Source organism: Mesoplodon bidens (genome assembly GCF_964165515.1).
Source record: "Mesoplodon bidens genome assembly, chromosome: 16".
NCBI lineage: Eukaryota > Metazoa > Chordata > Mammalia > Artiodactyla > Ziphiidae > Mesoplodon > Mesoplodon bidens.
The window spans coordinates 48,977,508-49,000,961 of NC_138173.1; the positions used below are offsets into that span (position 1 = coordinate 48,977,508).

At 34.0% G+C, this 23,454-nt stretch overlaps 1 protein-coding gene across 7 annotated transcripts in view; it reads left to right on the forward strand.

Moving 5' to 3' along the window:
- The window catches only part of OXR1 (oxidation resistance 1), a 445,571-nt gene that overhangs the window by 383,658 nt on the left and 38,459 nt on the right, over positions 1–23,454 (forward strand). For all 7 annotated transcript variants that reach the window (XM_081258120.1, XM_081258119.1, XM_081258121.1 and 4 more), the window contains 4 exons: positions 6,019–6,203; positions 9,166–9,926; positions 13,540–13,708; positions 17,333–17,495. In XM_081258120.1, coding sequence (XP_081114246.1) covers positions 6,019–6,203; positions 9,166–9,926; positions 13,540–13,708; positions 17,333–17,495 — 1,278 coding nt within the window. The remainder of the gene's footprint in view (positions 1–6,018; positions 6,204–9,165; positions 9,927–13,539; positions 13,709–17,332; positions 17,496–23,454) is intronic.

The window sequence follows — 23,454 nt, forward strand, 5'->3', positions numbered from 1 at the left end:
TACAGTACAACAGTTTATCCATTCACCTACTGAAGGGCATCTTGGTTGCTTCCAAGTTTGGACACTTACGAAGATAGCTGCTATAGACATTAATATGCAGGTTTTGTATAAGTTTTTATTTCCTTTGGTTGAATACTAAGGCATGTGATGGTTAGGTCGTGTGGTAAGACTGTGTTTAGCTCTGTAAGAAACTACCAAACTGCCTTCCAAAAGTGGCTGTGTTATTTTCCATTCCTGCCAGCAGTCACTGAGAGTTGCTGTTTCTCCACATCCTCACCAGCATTCACTGTGGTCAGTGTTTTAGATTTTAGTTATGCTTATTGGTCTTTAGTGGTAACTCATTTAATTTACATTTCCCTAATGACTTATGATACTGAGCATCTTTTCATTTGCTTATTTGCTATTCATATAGCTTTGGCATTTTCTTTAATTTTTAAAGATATTTTCACAGGGCATAGAATTTTAGGTTGACAGGGTTTTCTTTTCCTTTCAGAACTTTAAAGATGTTTCTTTCAAATCTCTACTGTTTTCTGGCTTGCACTGTTTCTGAAGAGAAGTCTTCTATTATTTTTGTATTTGGTGTGCTGTATAAAATATATATTTTTCTTTGTTTGCATTTAAGATGATGTCTTTATCACTGATTTTGAGCAAGTTGATTATTTTTTTAAATTTTATTATTATTTTTTTACATATATATTCTTTTTACAATTCTTTTCCCATTTAGGTTATTACAGAATATTGAGCAGAGTTCCCTGTGGTATACAGTGTTGGTTATCTATTTTAAATATAGTACAGATCACTTCCAAACTCCCAGTCTATCCCTCCCTCCCCACCTTTCCCCCTGGTAACCATAAGTTTGTTCTCTGTGTCTGTGAGTCTATTCTGTTTTGTAAATAAGTTCATTTGTATCTTTTTTTTTTTTTAGATTCCGCATATAAGCAATATATATTTGTCTTTCTCTGTCTGACTTACTTCACTTAGTATGATAATCTCCAGGTCCATCCATGTTGCTGCAGATGGCATTATTTCATTCTTTTTAATGGCTGAGTAATATTCCATTGTATATGAGTACCACATCTTCTTTATCCGTTCATCTGTTGATGCACATTTAGGTTGCTTCCATGTCTTGGCTGTTGTAAACAGTGCTGCAGTGATCATTGGGGTGCTGCATGTATCTTTTCAAACCATGTTTTTCTCCAGATATATGCCCAGTAGTGGGATTGCTGGATCATATAGTAGCTCTGTTTTTACTTTTTTAAGGAACCTCCATACTGTTCTCCATAGTGCCAATTTACATTCCCACCAACAGTGTAGGAGGGTTCCCTTTTCTCCACACCCTCTCCAGCATTTACTGTTTGTAGATTTTTTTGATGATGGCCATTCTGACTGGTGTGAGGAGATACCTCACTGTAGTTTTGATTTGCATTTCTCTAATAATTAGCAATGTTGAGCATCTTTTCACGTGCCTTTGGCCATCTCTGTGTCTTCTTTGGAGAAATGTCTGTTTAGGTCTTCTGCCCATTTTTTGATTGGGTTGTTTGTTTTTTTGATATTGTGGAGCAGTTTAATTATGATGTGCCTTGGTGTGTGTTTCATATTTGTTTTCCTTGGGGTTCGTTCAGCTTCTTGGATCTGTAGGTTTATAGTTTTCATCAAATTTGAAAAAATTTTGGCCATATTTCTTCAAATGTTTTTTCTCCCCCATTCTCTCCTCTTCTTTGGAAACTCCAGTTATGCATATTTTAGGTTGCTTGATGTTGTGCTTCATAGCTTACTGATACTCTGCTCTTTCTTTTCCTCTCTCTCCATTTTGGACAATTTCAATTGCTGTATCTTGAAGTTCAGTAATTTATTTTTCTGCCAAATCTAATCTGGTATTCTATCCAGTGTATTTTTCACCTCTAAGTTTAAACTGGGTCGCTTATGTCTCCCACGTCCCTACTTACCATGCAAAATCTTTCTTCTGTATTCTTGAATATATGGACTATAGTTAAAATAATTGTTTTAATGTCTTTTTCTGCCAATTCTTTTCTCTCTTCCACTTTTGGGTTTGTTTCAGTTAATTGATTTTTGTTATTGCTGTGAGCCATATTTTCCTGTTTGTTTGCATGCCTAGTAATTTTTAATTGGATACCAGATATTATGGATTTTATCTTGTTGGGTGCTGGATATTTTTGTATTTCTATACATATTCTTGCACATTTTTCTGTGACACGGTTGTTTCTTGGAAACAGCTTCATCCTATCGTGGCTTGCTTTTAAGTTTTGTTAGGCATGACCAGAGCAGCTTTTAAGTCTTTAACTAGTTTTCCCCTTACTGAGACAATACCCTTCTGAGTATTGAGGTGCTGTAAATTACAAGGGTTTTTTCTCTGGTTGGTGAGAACACAAACTATTTCTGACTCTGTGGACTCTAGGGAGTGTTTTCTCAGCTTCTTTGAGTGCTTTTTTTTCTCATCCTTGGATAGTTCCTTTCACACAGGTAGCCATCAGTCCTCAGCTGGAACCTTGGAAAAGGATCCTCTGTAGATCTCCAAAGCTTTCTCAGTAGGGAGTGTTCTCTCCTTTCCTGTCTCTATCTGTGGCCAGGAAACTCCACCCAGTGTGCTGGGGCATTTGTAGATCTGATCTTATTTGTTTCCCCTTATTCAGCATTATAGTATCAGAAAAGAGTTATTTCATTTATTTTATGTGTTTTAGTAGCTTTAGGCAGAATTAGTTCTTGGCTAGAAGCAAAATTTTAGTTGGAAGTATTTGAATAACAATTTTGTTTAAGAATCAAAGAAAAGATAAAGTCATTGGCAGGGTTAGAAATGGCTTGCACTGGTGTTCTTGAAACATAATCTGTTGTAAGAAAGTAAGCAGGAAAAGATGCTTTCTCATACAAGTCATCTTGTTTCTTCTTCTTACAGGTTGATTGTAGTAAAGATTATTTATAGAAAATTATGGAAATTTATCAACAATTATTGTAATGGTTAAATTACTGTGGACTTAAGACTGAAAAAAAAATCAGTACAAGCTTTTATTTCTCCTGGGATGAGTTCCCAAATCATAGTCTTTTATATTTTAGTATTTACAGAAATATTGTAATGTAAGTGGTAACTTTTCTTTTAGAAATAAACTTTATTTTCTAATAGAAATAATTCCTTCTTGGAAGATTTGTCAAGTAATTGCACATAAGGAATTGGAAGTTACTAATACTAAAGGGAAGTAGGTGCTTAAAGTTTCTGAAGGTCATGTGGATTAAGATATGCTAATTGGAAATCTTTTACTTACAGTATACTCTTGCTCCTGAAAATATGTCTACATTTATGAAACAGTGTTTAAAAAGAATGAAATGTTAATGGTTTAGTGTGAGTTTATGATTTCAGACTTGATCTTGGCCAAATGAATTTGAGAGGCTACTTTCTGAAGAGACTTTTGTGAATTTTGTGTTGTAATGTTTCTCATGGCTGTCTCTTTTGATTTATGGAGACACCTGACATCTCACAGAATACCTCAAAGAGCTCCAGCTAAAGGCAGAGGGAAAGAAGCTTGAAGAATATATCAGTGCATCCTTCAGTAGTAGCAAATAAGGGTGAATTCCTGGAATATAACATTAGCAGATTGATCATTCCAGTGTTAAGCTATAAGGCTTCAAGCCCCTTGTAATCCAAGTAGTAGAAGTACGGTTTTGAGAGACTTTTCAAATGGCTTCTATAATTACACTACTAAGATTATAGTATTCATATGTGTATAGTGAATTAAAGTATTATTATTACACTGGGCCTTTTCTATAATACCTAGTAATCATTGTCTTTAATGAAAATCCTCTAAAGCAAAAGATGTAGTGTTATGCCAGTGAACCAAATATTATATCATCATTTAAAACTAATGCTCAGATGAAATTTATGAAATCAAGAATGACCTGAAGTCTTTCAGAGAATCTGAAGTTTGCTTTCCTTAATCCTTACTGATAGTTTGGTTTCATTTCTCAAATAACTTGCTTGTAGACGTGGTGAGATAGAGGAAGGTATTAAAGATTGGAAATCTTTCAGCTTTTTTATATTGTATATACTCTACCCTTGATTATTTATTTCTTGGATTATCCCTGGCAGAGTAAATGTCCCTGCAACATACTTTATCATCACTCATTGATTTCAGTTGGCATGTGAGCCAGGAATATATAATGTATATGAATCTGTTTAAAGTATTGATCAAGGGGTGGAATAGGGAGGGTGGGAGGGAAACGCAAAAGGGGGGCGGTATGGGGATATATGTACACATCTAGCTGATTCACTTTGTTATGCAGCAGAAACTAACACAACATTGTAAAGCAATTATACTCCAATAAAGATATTAAAAATAATAAAATAAAATGTTGATCAAAAGATGATTAGGCTATGGTTTACATAAAGTTCCTCCTTATTTAGGAGGTCCATAGTCTGAACTAAAAGAAATGCTGGTCAGAGTTTGAGATTGATTCCCTTTCCCCCACCAAAATGCATACACACACATATTCTTCTCTCCAGTATTGTATGCAGTTACTGTAAATAATAAGCGTATTTTATAATCTTGAACATTGGCAATAACTTTTTTTCATTTGTGATTGGGTGACCATTTTTAGTAGGATTTTTCTTATTTTTTTGTTTCTAAAGTTAGTGTCTGTCATAACTTAAGTTTTACATTCTTAAAGTTAAATCAGATAAATTCACAGAGCTGAATATGGACTTGGAAGGTGGGTGTGATACCAAATCAAGCAAGATTTAAGTTTTTCTATTGGTAGCTTCAGAAAAAAAAGACAACTTTGAAGTAATTATTTGGTTTAGTTTCAGAATTCTGTCTGGCTCTTTATTTTTATTCTTACAGGATGTAGTGGAATGGGAGTTTGAAAATGGGATTAAGAAAGAATGTATACATAACTGAATCACTTTACTGTACAGCAAAAATTAACACAACATTGTAAATTAACTATACTTCAATAAAAATAAATAAAATAAATAGGATTAAAGAATATTTGGTACTTGAGTTGAAGTGATTATTGTTTGTAACTCAGGTGTGAAAAGATTATAGTAAAAAGCATGGACTGCTTGGATTTTGGATCTTGGTCCTGCCACTTATTAGTTAGCTATGTTATTTATTATTTAGGACAAATTGCCTAGCCTCTCTCAATTTTCATTTCCCCACCTGTATTCTTATCTCAGAGCTATAATTGAACAATAATATATATAAATGAACAATAATACGTATAAAGCATGGTACATACAAAGCATTCAAGAAACATTAGCTAATACTAGTGGGATCAGCTTCTTACATACTTCATTTTGCTCATTTGTAAGATGAGAGGGTTGGACTCTTTATATTTTTATCACTATTTGTATAAGTATTTTTAAAATTTCATAGCTTTTCATGATTAAAATAATTACTGTATGCCTTAGAAGTAATCTAATCTACCTAATTTTACAGATGAAGAAACAACCCCAGAGGCTTTGCTTGCCAGAGGTCACATAACTAGGCAGTATCAGAATTGAGTGAAACAGATTTTTTTTAAAAGATATTTTAAACAGATTATACTATTTTCCTTTTATAATGGATTGAGTTATCAGCACATTATTTATTAAACCTGCAGTGTGTGCATGAAACTATTTAATACCTGTAGTGACGGAAGAACACAGGAGGCTGTATGCAAGTTAATGTAAAACATGGCTCATGCCTTGAAGGACTTTACAATCCTTCTTATATTACTAAAGTTATCTTGCTGATATAACTCAGCATTTTACTGAGGCTGAAAATTTTAATTCCTGACTTGATTTGATTGAAGGTGAATATGATATTCTTTGTATTTTGCTTCTACTAACAAGGAGAATTTACTGGGAAAATATGGGTGTTATTAAAAACATTTTCATGAGAATGCCATAGTGCTTGACTATACTACTTTTATATGTGGTAGGTGGCCTAACATCGGAGATAAAAATATCTAGAATGATTTTTGAAAATTTAAACTTTGAAGATTAAACATTATTTTCTTTTTTCATCTTAGGGCACAGTCAGTGGTGTGTTGCTAGTTACACCAAATAATATAATGTTTGATCCACATAAAACTGACCCCTTGGTTCAAGAGAATGGCTGTGAGGAATATGGCATCATGTGTCCAATGGAAGAGGTGATGTCAGCTGCAATGTACAAAGAAATTTTCGATAGCAAAATAAAGGAATCCTTACCCATGTAAGAGTGATAATTATACTCCTTTGCAATTTTATTTCATCTAGATAGTTGACCCTGGTCTAATAACTCTGAAGTATTTTTTAATAGTTTTATTATAGCTGCTTTTCATTTTATCATCAATGAAACAGAAATATATGTAGTATTGAAGAGATTATTCTTACTGCACTAGAATAGTTAGGAATTGTTTTAGATTTATACTTGTATATTTGGTCAGAGAACCTGATATTTAAAAGTAACCTATAGTACTCATTTAATTCAATGTTTACCAGCCCATTTTATTCAGGTAAATTCATATTATTTTTATTAGTAATTTAAGGTAATATAAGTAATCAAGGGTAGCTTTCAGATTTTCCTTAGAAGAGCCTGAAGAGTTGGGTGTGGGGTTTGGGGGAGGTCACATAAGCAAAGACCTGACATTAATAAAGCCAGAGCAGCTTTGTCTTTTATTGATTTATATGTTTGCACCCTTCTCTCAGAAAAGTATAAAACACAGGGAAGAAGACCCACAGATTGCACAAATTTAAAGAGTTAACCTTGGAATATGCTGGTTAGAGAATTGTGTGTTTCAGGTAACATAGATGTGTGGCTACAGATCAGCATAGCCTTTGAAAGTAATGTGTTTAACTAAAGGAATAACAGAGAAAAGAGAAGGATAAGAAATAAAAGGAGGGCTTCCCTGGTGGCACAGTGGTTGAGAGTCCACCTACCGATGCAGGGGACACGGGTTCGTGCCCCGGTCCGGGAAGATCCCACATGCCGTGGAGCGGCTGGGCCCGTGAGCCATGGCCGCTGAGCCTGCGCGTCCGGAGCCTGTGCTCCGCAACGGGAGAGGCCCGCGTACCGCAATCAATCAATCAATCAATCAATCAAATAAATAAAAGGCATACAAACGAAGGGAAGGACAAAAGAAGAAAATTGATATGTAATAGAAAAGAACTCCCGCATTCCTCCATACATGACTTTGTCAGCAGTTTAAAAACTGGCTTCACTTTAACTGATACTGAGATTTCTATCCCTATAGTAGCCCACAGGGATGATAATGGTTGTTTTAAAATTAACCCCTGTGAGACAGAACTACTTACAAAAGAGACGGAGAGCAAATTATTTTTGTTTCTGAGGCAGACTACATGAGTTGTTAGAATACCTATAGTAGAATAAAATCTTTTATTTAAACAGTCTCCATTATAATGGCCCCCCAGTAGATACTGTTTTGGCTTGGTAAACTCATCCTTAGAGGTGCAGATTATTCCTAGGATTGCCTCTACTGTTAGCTATTTAATATATCATCATCCAAAAACAGTCTCAGCAAATAAAGATTATCGTGGCAGGTGGAGGGGTAAGACAAAGGTGAAGGAGTGAAGGATTAGATTAAAAGAGAAACAAGAAGATTATATGTATGTATATGTTGCCAGTCATTGGTGAGATCCATTTTATCTTGCCCTGCTTTTCCATTTGTATTAGGATGCCTTGAGATTCTATTATGCTGAATGATCCATAACTATTCTACATGGATGCTATAGGGCCCTTCCTCTTGTAAATCACTTGTTTTATCATTCACAACATCACCTGGAAAGACCATCTATTTGATCCAAACCTTTACAAAAGTTACTCCAAAAGAAATATCTTTCAATGCTGCCTTATGAATTGATTAAAAACAATATTTGGCAACAACTCAGATAATGTCATGTATGGTAAAAATGAGGTGTAAGATTTGATTGGTTTTCTTCTGTCTTACACTGCTTGGGAAGTTAATTGCAGAGGTTGTTCAGGAACTATATTGAACAATAGCAGCATCATTGACATAAAAAGATAAGGTTACAACACTTATCTAAATCTGTATACTGTTAGGTTTACTTAACTTTATCTCACACCTAAGGGTCTTATTAAATCTACAGGTACAGTTTCTCAAAACTTTTGCCAAGTTCCAAGACCCTATATATGCAGTGTTAGGGGCTCACCAGTAGATGACACTATTACACATTTAATAACACAGATTAGATGCTTACATACATTTCTTAAGGTGAATCAGTCAGTACAAGGGAAGCAGAGATAGGGACTGGACTTCAACTAATTAATACTTTTTTAAAAATAAATTTTACCTATCCTATGCACAATGAAAATTATGCATATCATTATAAAAAATATCAAGTACTAGAATAAGAGGGAAAGAGTTACCCAACTTCACCATCCAAAGGTAGCCAATAGATTGTGTGTCGGCTTACTTCCAGTCTTTCCTATTCTCAGACTTGCATAAATGTTAATACTTTTTCCAAAGAACTCATGCAATTTCCATTTATCAGAAACTACTTTTAGCTATCATTTTGAATTGCTGACTTGTATTTCATATAGTGTTTACACTGTCTCCTTCCAGAACTTAAACTGTCTAACCATTGAACATTAGTGCTTGCATATACAAATGCCGTTAAACATGGAAATCTAGAAGTAATGATGAACCATTCAGCTAGTTAATATCTAACCTCTAAGCACTTTTGCCTCAGTTCTATTCAGGTTGGTTTTTAGCTTTGCATTTGAGTCATTTATTTTAGTTTAATTTCTATTTAAATGTAAATAAGCACTGTGTGTGTGTGTAATATCAGTCAGTGTATTTTTATTAAGACATTTAAAATTTTAATCAAAATTTTATTTGCGTATTTTTCATCAGTGAATAAATTTTAGTTTAGAATTATAGCTTCACCCAGAACTCGTATCTTCAACTTCTCTTCAGGTAGATCAGTTCAGGAAATCTTACATTGATATTTCCCAGATCTTAAGCAGTTGATGCAAAACTTGACTTAATTACATGGTCTATAGGAATCAATCAAATTTTTGATATGCTGTTAAGAGATGTATGCTACATCCTTTTAGGAAAGCCTTTTTAGTGATATTAATTCAGTGTTAAGTTTGTGGAAAATAAAATTCTGCAATTTAAAAAGTAATAACTTTAAATTTTGTTTACTGACAGAGAGATAGATCAGTTATCAGGAAGCGACTTCTGCCATTTAAAGAAAATGACAAGAAATAATACTGATGAAATAGACTCAAGAATTCGCGATGCAGGTAATGATAGTGCCAGCACTGCTCCTAGGAGCACCGAGGAGTCTCTTTCTGAAGATGTGTTCACGGAATCAGAACTCTCTCCTATACGAGAGGAGCTTATTTCTTCAGATGAGCTGCGACAAGATAAATCATCTGGTGCGTCATCAGAATCTGTGCAAACCGTCAGTCAGAGTGGAGTAGAATGTTTGACAGTCGTAACAGAGGCTGCTACTGCTCCTGACCACTTAAAATCCGATTCTGGACATACTACCAATGAAGTTGGGACTCTTTCTCTTAAAACTGATTTAAATAATCTTGAAATGGCTACTAAGGAAGGAGATCAGACTACAGATAATCTTCAAGAAATATCAGGTCCTAAAGAACAAAGCACAGGTATAAAAGGTAATGCAGACCAGGATTTTCTTCTTAATGAGAATTCATTACACCACGAAGAAGGTGAAAAAGAAAGTATGCCCTGTGGGGAAGCAATAGAATTTAAACAAAAGCCAATTGTCAACAAAGGAAAACAAGGAAAGGAGCAAAATCAGGACTCAGAGACTGAGGTAGAAGAGCTACGGAAACTCTGGAAAACCCATACAATGCAACAAACTAAACAGCAAAGGGAAAATATTCAACAGGTGTCACAAAAAGAAATTAAGCATAAAATAGCAACAACCAATATAGAAGGTAAGTGTTAAGGAATATATAAAGTTAGTTTATCTTACTGCATATTGTATCCGTCTTTCCTCACTGACTCAAAAGCTACTGTATCTTAGGCCACTCTGAAGGATGATCTAGTAGCCCTTGACTGATGTTTCTCTGGGCACAAGTACATAGTCTCTGGTTTCTCCTGTCTTATCCCACAGTGGGTTGTACACATAATGAGCATCTTTTCCACCATGTTTAAACATTCCTCACACACTGCATTCTGTCTTTAAACAATTTCTTTCTTGAAAGTGCACACAAGTTGCTTAATACCTCTGATTTCTCCATTTCTCTTTAGTTCTTGATGTGTCTCATCATTAAAATACCTTTTAGGGCTTCCCTGGTGGCGCAGTGGTTGAGAGTCCGCCTGCCGCTGCAGGGGACACGGGTTCGTGCCCCAGTCCGGGAAGATCCCACATGCCGTGGAGCGGCTAGGCCCGTGAGCCATGGCCACTGAGCCTGCGCGTCCGGAGCCTGTGCTCCACAACGGAAGAGACTACAACAGTGAGAGGCCCACATACTGCAAAAAAAAATAATAATAAAATAAAATAAAATACCTTTTTAAATTGCATATATAATATCCTAATTGCAACTTACAATTGCCGAAGTTGTAATCCCATCATTTTTAAAAAGTGCAATTAGACATAAAAATCTATTTCTGAAATTCTTTCAAGTATCCACAAGTTCCATCATTGTCTGATTAAATGTTTTCCTTTAAAAAGCAGTACTAAGGATAAATTAAAACACCATTTTGTTTTTTCATACTATTTACTTAGGAAAATTATAGTAATAGTTTGTCTTTTATTTCTAATATACAGTGCTTCCACCTAGTACATTATGGGTTAAAAGGTGTATAACTCAAGTATCTTAGCTAACATTTCTCATATTCTATTGGAGTATTGATTCTAGATTAATCAATACTAGATTTCAGTTTTTTAATTAAAAAAACTTAATTGTTAAAATATACATAAAATAAAAATTACCAGTTTAACCATTTTTACTGTAAAATTTAGTGGCATTAAGTACATTCAACATTGTTGTACAACCATCGCCACCATCCATTTCCAGAACTTTTCCATCTTCCTGAACTGAAGCTCTGTACCCATTAAACTTCCATTCTCTCCTCCCTACATTCCCTGACAACCACCATTCTACTTTTTGTCTCTGTGAATTTGTGTCTCTGTCCTAAGTACCTCATATAAGTGGAATTATACCATATTTTCCCTTTTGTGTGTGGCTTATTTCCCTCAGCGTAATGCCTTCAAGTTTCGTCTGTGTTGTACTGTGTCAGAAATTTCTTCCTATTTAAAGCTGAGTAATATTCTACTGTACACAGCACATTTTCTTTATATGTTCATTTGTTGATGGACATTTGGGTTGTTTCCACCTTTCGGCCATTGAGAATAATGCTGCTATGAACGTTGGTGTACAAATAATCTGTTCGATTTCCTTCTTTCAATTTTTTGGATATATACCAGAAGTGGATTTGCTGGATCCTATGGTAATTCTGTGTTTAATTTTTTGATGAACAGTTGAGCTGTTTTCCACAATGGCTGCACCATTTTACATTCCTACCAGCAACACACAAAGGTTTGATTCAGTTTTTAAAAACACTGAATTTTCTTTGCATTGCCAAATTTAGGTATACTGAAGACCTAAGGATTATATTCACTAGATGTTAAGGAATTCATTTACTCAAAGCAAGTTCTATAAAAGATTGAATATTTTTTCTTTTGTAATTTTTTTCTTTATTCAGAACTAATGTTCATTAAAGAACATTTGATAAATATAGGAAGTTTTTAGAAAATTTATAAAAATTACTTTGAGTTCATCACCTAGAAATGATCATTGTTAGTATTTGGTGTATTTATCTTTGATCTTTAGTGTGTATGTGTATATACATACACACAGACACATACAATTTTGCTAGTTTTTGTATGTATCTTTACTTATGTGTATTTTTCATATAAAATCGGGATTATATGTAGTGTTGTTTCTTGCTTTTTTTTACTTAGTATATTATGTAATAAACATTTTCCCATGTCATTATACAGTTGACCTTTGAACGACTCAGGGGTTAAGGGGTGACACACACCCCTCTCCCACATTCGAAAATCTATGTATAAGTTTACAGTCAGCCCTCCATATCTGTGGTTCTGCATACATGGATTCAACCAACCATGTATTGTAGTATTATAGTATGTATTATTTGAAGGAGATCTGCATATAAGTGGACCTGTGCAGTTCAAACCTGTGTTGTTCAAGGGTCAACTTGAACCCATATAATTCTTTCATGGTTTTTAATGGCCCTGTAATTTAGCCATTTCTGTATTAAGACATTCAGTTATTAACAATTCATATTATTAAGATATTTCTTTGATGTTATAAAGAATGCTGGCATAAATATCTTTATTTGATATATTTGTGTCTGATAGTTGTCTTATATTTTGAAACTTTGAAAAAGATAAAATGAGGCATTTCCATTTGACCCAATAATATAGTAGACTGCTTTTATTTTATTGGGTTTGTTTGGGTGCAGGGTTTGATGGGAGGGACATCTCACTATGACAAAATACTAAAAGGAGAAAAATTGGTAGATAGTTTAGATAGGTATTCCTGGATTGTTACCATTTGGTTTCTTCTTTTTGTACCTGTGTATGGAGGGGGGACAAGAAACTTAGTTTTAAGTAACTAATTTTAAGTAACTTGAGATCCTATAATAGGGAAATATTTAAAGTTTCTGATCTTTAGTGACTTTATAATACCATAAAACTTATAAAACTGTAAATATATAAATATAAAAATGTACAAATATAATTGTGGGAAAAATGGTAAAAGTTCACTCTTTTAACCTGATGCAAATGTTGGGGCTCAGATAGATTATGTACCTTGCGCAGTATTACACAGAAAAAAAGCCATGACTAGTACCCAGATCTCCTGACTATAACTAAGTGCTTTTTCTTCACAGTATGCCACCTTCGTAAGTTAATTAATGTCTAGATTGCTGAATTGAACCATGTTGTCAGACTCTCAGTGTGTCATATGTCAGCATCTGGGGTTGGACGAGTTAGAGATAACTCAGGCTGTCCAAACTGATGGCTGAATCTAGCATATTGTTGTTTTTATCACACCTTCATATGCATATAAAAGCTTCACAAGATTTTTTACTAAATTTTTGTCTGTAACAACCATATTACAGTAAACCTTTGAAAATTCTACAGACTTATTTAGATATTGTTCTAGAAGGCTGATAAAGAACATGCAGAAAATTGCGCATGTGTATGTGATTACTTCAGTGCGGTTGTCACAAACAGAAATTTGACAACGGTTCCTGGATCTTTTGCCTTTTCCCTAACGCTTAGACATAACGTCAGCTCATACTTTGCCTATTAGTTCATTAGTCCTGCTGTACTTGTCACTTTGCCTCTGATGGGAAAAAATACAAGCTACTTCAGAGAATTCAGTAAGTTGACGTTTTATTCTGTACTTATTTGTCAGAAGTTTGGAGATAAGCATTACTTAATCTAAATTATTTTAAATCATTCAAGCATGGTGTATGAGAATTGAATAAACACTGTTTGTGTCTCAATTCTAGGTTCTGCACTTTTAAAAGAAAAGAGGAGGCATCGATTACATAAGTTCTTATGTCTCAGAGTTGGAAAACCTATGAGGAAAACATTTGTATCTCAAGCAAGTGCAACGATGCAGCAGTATGCACAGAGAGATAAGAAACATGAATATTGGTTTGCTGTGCCACAAGAAAGGTAAAACAACAACAGAATCTTCAAAACATTATTGAGGTTCCTTGAATTGAAATTATTTTGTATAATACATCCCACCAGTAGCAAAGTATTGAAATAGTTTATGATTAAAACCTGACATTAAATCTATTCAAAATCGTTTAGCTCCTCTTTTACACTCTTTAACTTACCCCATTTCTAATTTTAGTCCCTTTCATGGTTTGATGCAAAAAATGTGAACATATACCTAGTTTTAGTAGTAAAGAAACTTACTTAAAATGTCTTAGATCATTCAGAAGGTTCATCAAAATACTAACTGGTACAGCCCCTACCTCAAGGCAGGTAATGATGTATAATTTCCTTCTTAAAAATTTCATCAAATGCTTACTGAGTGCCTACTATAGAATACATAGCACTAAATTAGCTACTAAAAGGATGTGGTCCTCAAACTATTTTTTATACCCACTACACAGTAAAATTTTTCATCTTAAGTTTAAGCAATTCTAAAGGATGTCTGTCACCACTGCATTGTAAATATTGACATTTTAAGTTAAAACTTGCATTTATACTTTAAATATACTCAGTAGGATCTAAACATTGTTATCAGTTTGCCCTCTACCATTATCCATTTAAACACCACTTGAATGTGCTCTTTAACAGTTAGAATTTGCATCGTTACTTTTTCTCTTTGAATTTGTATTTCAATTATACCTCCTCATAGAATCTTACTCTAAGGTACTATATTTTTATTCCCTTTTACATTTTTTGCAACAAATTACCTATACTTACACATTTATCTGTATGTGTTTGTGTGTGTACTGGAATTACATTTATTTAAAAATTTTCTGTGATTATTGTCAAAAGAGTAAAGGGTTTAAGGCCTACCCTACCTTGCTAACAAGTTGGCCTGCCTCTGTTTAATGCATGCTGGCAGAAAACAGAGTCACAATGGCAGCAGTCACAGTACCAGCACTTGTATGAGTTCTTTGAGCTTCAGTCGCCACAGTTGGATGTGAAGAAGGCCAAGTGACAGCTACATGTGCCATGGGTTATGTTAAAGAAGAGGAACCATAAGTTTAGGGAACTTAAACCTTTTATAATGTACAGTAAGCATGCTTACCCTTTGCTCCAGAGTAAGGTACTATTTCTGCCTTCTAAAACTATGCTATGCTTTGTTTCCTGTTCTAACATCCTTGAAAAGGTAGTGCCGAACAAAGATACACAATGCCTCTGCTCACAATACATGTGGAAATCAAAGAGAAAATTGTCTATCAACAACTGCATTATTCCAAATGTTAATTAAACACAAGAAAATTTTATCATTACAATTATTACTAATAAACAACTCATCAAAGCAACATAAATTATAAATTGTCATAATTATTACATATAAAAAAGTAAAATATAGGAAATGCCTTAATGAAATATTTAGGGCTTTCCTCCAATTAGTTTATGTATCCATTGATGATATTGTTCATTGAAATGATGAGATAGGATTCAGCCCCTCAGTTCTACCCCCTCCCTTTTTTCTTTTTATTACAAGTATTGAGAAGCTTTGTTCATAAAAAAGTCTATGAGACTGAAAATTTTTATTATAATAATGTCACTCAATTCTTTAAACATGTTTCTATTTATATTCCAAAATTACTTACCTTTCATCAAAATTATTTTTAGTGACCATTAGTGAACAGCTTCATTAAAAACTCCTCCAGTTTTATGGAAATCAGTGAATTAGAAACCACCTGATATGCCAAAGGACTTGTTGTCCAGTCTTTTAAAACTTTTCCCCATCTCAGTACCAACTTTGGGCAACCAGGAAGTTTTTACAGTTTATGGCATGTAAAATTCTGGATGACTGATGATAGTGCTTTAGTGAAAGCAGAGAACAGGCAATCTGTAAGATATCTTCACCACACTGTTCTCAGGCAGCTTAGTATAAGATTAACATATGGAAGCAGAATATAAGAGATCACTTCCCTTAGGACTATCTTATGTGCCTGTGTACCTCTTGGAAAGTCTTTATATGTTGCTCTGAAGACTGTTGCTTTCAGGAATATAATAATAAAATTCTTCTCTCTCCCCCCTCACCTAAATATACAGTACAGTCTGTGCATTCAACAAACTGTGATTAGAATAATTTAAAAATATGGTATGATTTGCATAATTCATGAGTACATGAAAGGCAAAGAGCCAGATACTCAGATCTGCCAACGATACCAAGATGATTACAATGAAATATTCAACCCTATTATATCTTTAGTTAAAGATAATTTAAGGATTTGTTTCTCTCATTACTGTTGGTTTTATTTTAATTTTTGCATGGAATTTTCCATTTTAATGTTGTCCTTGCACCTTGGCTAATGTTCATTAAAAATTAGTTTTATTAGAATTTTGAACTGTATTGTATCTGAGTAATTTATGAAAAAACAATTGCTTGTTTTCGTAGAGACAAACTATCTGAAAGATGATACTTAATACCTTTTTTTTTTTTTTTTAAATTTACCATTTTATTTATTTTTTTATTACAATTTTTGGCCATGTCATGCAGCTTGAAGGATCTTAGTTCCCTGATCAGGGGTTGAACCTGGGCCATGGCAGTGAAAGCACTGAGTCCTAACCACTGGACTACCAGGGAATTCCCAAAGCTCGGTGATCTTTTGTTTGTTTGTTTGTTTGTTTTTGCGCGGTACGCAGGCCTCTCACTGTTGTGGCCTCTCCCGTCGCGGACACGCAGGCTCCGGACACGCAGGCCCAGCGGCCATGGCTCACGGGCCCAGCCGCTCCGCGGCATGTGGGATCTTCCCGGACCAGGGCACAAACCCGTGTCCCCTGCATCGGCAGGCGGACTCTCAACCACTGCACCACCAGGGAAGCCCCTTAATACCTTTTTAAAGTGTTAGTTGCCACATAAGAAATGACATTACTAAAAAATTTTATTAAATTAGAAACAATTTCCAGAACAGTGGTTATTGATTGGTATGTGCTAGTGGAGAGTTTTGTAATCACTTTCCAATTATCCATGCTAATTAAAGCCAACAAAACATACATATTTGAAATGTGTTGCTGACCCTCAAATAATGTTTGTCCGGGATTTAGGCTTTACTCTAGTAAACAAAATTGAAAAGGGGAACAAGAGAGTTAAAAAGGTTGGATCATCCCTGAGCCAATAATACACTGTGTGTTCCTGGTATTTAAAAGTTAAACATACTAAATTTCTGTTAACTTGGAAAAAATCTGTATAATGTCCAGGTTTCAAAATAGGTAATTAGTTAGTTGTTTACTTATATTTTAGATAATTAGATCATTTGGTGTGAATGAGGTCAAAATGGTGGGTTCAGTTTTCCTTCCCATTACTAAGTTCCTTTAAAGAAAAGAAACATTACTGTGGACAGCATCTGAGCTTGTCAAAACCATGCTAAAGAAAATCCTAATGTAGTTTTCTCAGAGCTTGACAGAACACAGCCAAAAAAATTTAAGTTAATGTCTTCCTGGTAGTGGGCTTTGTTTTATTTTTAAATAAAGCATGGTATATATTTTGTATATTTTAAGTCTTCGAGTTTTGTGAAAATATTTAACAAATATAGTTTTTAAATTCTAGCTAACAGCACAGATACTAGGTCTATTATTAATAATCGCTTGTTCTAACAGGACAGACCACTTGTATGCCTTCTTCATTCAGTGGAGTCCAGAAATATATGCAGAAGATACTGGTGAATATACCAGAGAACCTGGATTTATAGTAGTAAAAAAGATTGAAGAATCTGAAACAAATGAGGATTCTACTAATGAAGCAGCAGCTAGAGAATGGGAGGTAAGGGGAAAAATGTGAAGATTTCATTTATCTTTTTGCTTTGTGTGATTTTATAGTTTTATAGTAGTTACAGGCAAAGTACAAGTGATCTTTGTACAAAAGAGTAATTTTTTAAAGGTTCACTGTCCATGTATATACATGTTTATTGAATAAATCTGATTAGTAACTTTGGTTTATTCCTATTTGTCATTTTCCTTTTGCTTTAAAATACTAGAGAAGCAACCTGTAGCAATAAAATGCCGTTTTTTGAGTAAACTTTAGAATAATATTAACTGTTGTTATACTAATTTTCATAACATACTTATTTCAGATCTGATTTGATTTTTGTGGTTTTTTTCTGATTTGTTTTAATGTTATCTCCTGCATGGAGTCAGTACAGCAGTTATTTAACTCATTCATGCAAATTAGCACTCCTTTCTAATAAGCTCATAAAGCATTATCTTGGCATCAGTTTAGCAGTAATGCTAGGGAAATAAGCTGATGCTAATTTTACTAAGTAATGAAAGTTTTATGTGCTCAAATTTACTGAGCTTGTCTAAATGGTCAGATTAACACTAATCAACTTCTTATAACCCCTCTTAGATCCATCTTTTAATATTACGTAGTATGTTTTTACATGCTTTGTCTCATGGGATTGATAAGATGACAGTATCCGGTTTCTCTCTTGTTATGGTTGCCTGGATTAATCTCTTTGTGCATTAGAAAATACAAAGCAGATGCTAAAATGTGATAATACACTGAATCAAATTTTGTTATCCATGTGGTGTTAATGTTTGCAGTCGTTTATGTGATGAATGTATTGTGTATGTACTTAACATGTATAATGATTGAAGGTATACATGGCATGTCTTTTGTTTAAAATGCAAACGTGATTTTGTGTGTGCCTAAGTCCATTCTGTGTGGTGTATACAGCATCAGTTTCTACTGTGACTACAACATAATGGAGGAAAAGAGTTTAACATATTTTGAGCATTTATTTTGAGTTATTTTAATATTTAAACCAACATTATTAATCTTCTTACCAGCTTTATTCACAATAGCCGCAAACTGGAAACAATCTGAATGCCTGTCAGCCGGAGACTGGATAAATAAATTTCAGAATTTTATATAATTCCAAATAATATAGCAATAAAAGGTTCTGTTGGTAACAACAACATGGATGAGTCTCAAAGATAACAGTTTAATAAAAGAAGCCAAGCCAGACATAAAAGACTATATACTGTATAATTCCATTTACATAAAATTCATAAGGGCAAAACTAGTCAAAAGTCCACCAGACTACCTGTTTCTGGGAGTTCAGGGCTTGGCTAGGGGCAGGAGGGAACTTTATATAGAGTACTGGAGATGGTCTGTATTTTATTCTTGGTGATGATTTACATGGATGTTCACATGTACAAAATAATCCCTATGTATTTAAAATTAGCTTTAGGATACTTTTTAAATAGCCCAGGTGATCAAAGGTAGTAACAATAGAAGGAAGGTAGAGTGGAAGGGGATAAAATAAAGTTTTTAAAAAATGTATTACCTAGCTAATAAGACAGGATTTAGTGGCAATTAGGTAATGGTAAAGTTTCTAACTTGGGTGGCAAGGTGGATGGCAATATTTTCAATCAAGTAAGGGAGCTGAGAGTTTTCTCTCCTTTGGGATTGGAATACTTAACTTTGGAAATAATAGACTTATTATTATTTTGTTGAGTATTGACATTTTGATTCAAAGGAACTGCCTCAGTTCTTGTGGAAGACTCTGCAGGTTATGATTTCTAAAGAAAAAAAAGTCTCCTCACTTGTTTTCAACTAGAATTGATTCAAATAAAAAGAAGATGGATGATAAAAAATTTAATTTTAAAAACTTCTTTTGCTGCATTGTCTAGAAACGTTTTGTTGCACTATCTAAATAGTAGCCACTAGTGACGTGGCTATCGAGTACTTGAAACATGGCTAATGCAACTAAGGAATTGAAGTTTTAATTCTATTTACTTTTAAATAATTTAAATGTAAAAACTGATACTTGATTCAGTATTGGATGACGTTTAAATATGTTTGGAACAACTTGGATATATGAATCTATTCTTTCAACTATAAATTTCATGAAATCTAAATATGATCTAAGTAACTTCAGGTATTTCCTATGAAATTTGATGTTTGCATTGAGATGTAGTTAAAATATACTAATTCCTGTAGATACAGTAGCCCCCAGCCTCTTGTAGCTGTAGAGCACGTGAAATGTGGCTAGTCCAAATAGAGATAATCTGTAAATATAAAATATATACTGGATTTTAAAGATTTAGAATTGAAAGAAAAAATGTAAGATATCATTAATTTTTATATTGATTATGTTGAAATGATATTTTGGATATATTGGGTGAAGTAAATATATTAAAATTGATTTAACTTTTTTTTTTCCTTTTTTTCATGTGTCCACTAAAAAATTTGTAATTGCATATGTCTTGCATTGTATTTCTCTTGTATAGTGTTGCTCTAGTGCCTGATAGCTACTAAGTACCTAAAAAGTTGTTGTTGCTTTTTTTTTTTTTCCCATCAAAAGTCTGTTGTTTACCTTAGGGCTCACTCTTGGTGTTGTACATTCTATGGGTTTGAAGAAATGTAAAATGACATAAAAAGTATTTTAAATGTTAAAAGTTTGTTTTTTAAAAAAGGAATTTGACTAGAGACATATATAAAATAAGAGTAATTCAAAATTTCTACCTATGACCGGAGAAGAGGTGACTTAGAATTTAGGATGAATTTATTATGAATTTATTTCATGCTAACATGAAATTTATACATTGGGGAAACTTTTGCATATGATAAACTCACCTCCTCTACTACTTCTCTTCTGTTTCCTTCCTGTCCCCCTACCTCTGTAAGTGGCATGAGGGCAGGGTTTTATGGGTTTCATACACTATCTGCAGAGCTAAGAGCAGTACAGGCATATAATTCATCCTCGATAAATACTTACAGCATTAATGAATAAACTTGGACATAGATTAAAATAAATAATGAAACTTGTACTTATTAAAAATTGATCTGGGCTTCCCCGGTGGCGCAGTGGTTGAGAGTCCGCCTGCCGATGCAGGGGACATGGGTTCGTGCCCCGGTCCGGGAGGATCCCACATGCCGCGGAGCGGCTGGGCCCGTGAGCCATGGCTGCTGAGCCTGCGCGTCCGGAGCCTGTGCTCCGCAGCGGGAGAGGGCACAACAGTGAGAGGCCCACGTACGGCAAAAAAAAAAAAAAAAAAATTGATCTGTATCCTAAAATAAGTTCTTACGTCACTTCTGGTAAATATTTTGTCATAAAGCCATGGACTCTGGAAGTTGGAAGTTGACATTTCAGCCTCTCTCATTTTACATTTTACACTATTCTTGGTTCTGCTGTAACATATTTAGTGATAAGAAACTTATTACCTCAAAGGGCAGTACTTTTCAGTTTAGGACAGTTCTGTTAGAAAGTTCTTTCTCTTAGTGAGTTTAAAGAAACATACCTTTGTAAGTTTAATCCATTTGTCTTTGTTCTTCCTTCCAGTGCACATTAGTAACAACGTATTTTTCCTATATACTATGATAATATGAAAATTTATTATCAGATATTAATATTTAAATATAATTAAATATTATTATTTATTATTATTATCTTCCTTTTTAATCCTCTACCAGGATTATTTTCCCTGGTACTTCTGTTTGACTTTAGTAACTCTTCTTTGATCTTACACTATCCTCATCATTACCCTAAAAGGATTCATTAACTGTGGCACCCCAAATTACTAAAATGTGCACCTTTTATAGCAAGAAAAATTCTATAATATTTGAAACAATTTCAGATCCCAAATGTGCACATTGAAAGTCAGTTCTACTGAAGATAATTAGAAAAGGTTGGAATTCAAGAATTAGAAATGATGAGAAAAGGAAAAAAAGGAGAGCAGCATTAGAGATTTGTACAGTGAATTCCAGAGAGAAGTGAGAGCAGCAGAAACCTACCTTTACTAGCAAAGAGGAAAGACAGCTAAACTTTAAGATTGTCAGGAGTAAGAACCCCTTACGGTGCATTAGAACTAAGATTCCTGAATATTGGGAGAAAGAATCTAAAAATACTATACATGTAACTCAGGATGTGTAACAGATTGGTGTTATTTAATATGTACTCTCTATTCTTCTAGTTTAGTCATTAGTCAATATAAATATAGTTAGCATAAAACATCAGCTTACCTCAACGTTGTTTCTTTTTTAACCATACTGTCTTGAGTTTCTTAATTATGAATTCTTCTGCTATTGGTAGTTTAAAACCCTACCTTGAGACTGAAAAGGAACAGTTGTAGAGTCTTCTGGTTTCTGCCCGTATTCAGTGCAAGAAGTCAGTAGAGCATTTTTACTGAGGATAATATTTTATGTGGGCCTTTGCAGTTTTGTGAGAAATATTACTTGCTTTTTTGATGGGGAGTGTTTTTATGGATGTTCACTGAAAAGGAAAGTACACTAATGGCATTTCAGCAGTGTCAGGTAAAGGTGGGAAAAGATGCCTATTTTGACCCCTACTGTTTGCTGATGATTGTGCTTTGATTTGATTAATACACAAATATAGGGATTAATAGTATAGTGAATTTGCATGTGCCACTCAGCTTTCTCAACTTATTTTATCTGTAATCCTTCCTTTCCCCCAGTTCACATTTCTTCAAATGTGATAAAACTGTTTCAAATACACGTAATATGAATGTATTTTTACTGTTTGCTGTTTGAATCAGCATCCAACTAAGGTTTAGATGTTTCGATTAGTTAAAACGTCTCTTAATTCTCTGTAGATGTAGGTTCTCCCTCCATTTGTTTTGCTCGCTTTGCTTTTTTACCTTGTAATTTTAGCTTTTAAGAAATCATATTTTTCCTGTAGAATGTCCCGTAGTCTGGATTTTGCTGATCACATCCCAACAGTCTTACTGACATGTTCTTCTGCCTTGAATTTCCTATAAATCAATATTTAGATCTAGTGCAACCCACTTAATCATAGACTATTATCTTTATTTTACAGATAATTTCTCTAAGCTTGTTTCTTAGGCTTAATTTTAGCTAAAATCCTCAAAGTGGTTAATCTGTAATTCAGAGACTATACTCTTTTACCACACCAAGTTCTCAACCTAGGCAGAACCTTTGAATCATCTGGGGGAGCTTTCAAAAATCTTAAGACTCAGGGTCACCTCGGAGCAGTTAAATCAGAACCCCTGGGGTAGGACCTACTTATCAGTATTCTTTTAAAGCTCCTCAGGTGATTACATTGTACAGTAGAGGTGGAATAACTACTGTACTACCCCAAGCCACCACTTTGGGTGTTGTGTTAAACATATATAATGCTAAGACAAAAGATACTTTCAGGCTATATTGGTCATAATATACTTTAATTTTCAAGTGTCTGTCATGCAAATTACAATGTATAAAACATTTTCAAAATATTCCCCTTATTTTGGTGTTGCATCTGCACACCAAAAACATAAATTTGCTTCACTGTAGAGAAAGTTTCTTTAATCATTTTATGCTTTGATTTTTTAAAAGATTTCTTATCAATAGTAGCAATCCTGACATAGTTACTTCAGGCATAGCTCCCTTACATACCAAAGGACTCCTATCACCTTATGTACTCAGAGGCACTACAAGGAAAGGGAAATCAAGAAATATACCAGGCCTTCCATACTTTTTTTTTTAATTGATCTATGCCTCTTGAACTTATCTATCAAATGCGCTTTCAAGTTTGATGTACTTGACAAGTACCCAGGTGTCCAATGGTATAGTCTAAAGCAGTGCCTACCACAGTAAGCCTGAAATATCTTTGAAGCCTGTTTTATTTTTAAGGTTCATGTGAATTTTGCATTTATCTTCTTAATTTATCTGATGTACCTAAAAAACTTTAAAAATTCTTATCATGAAATAAAAATGATGCTACAGTAATACAGATCAGTTTTATCCTATCACCAGGTAC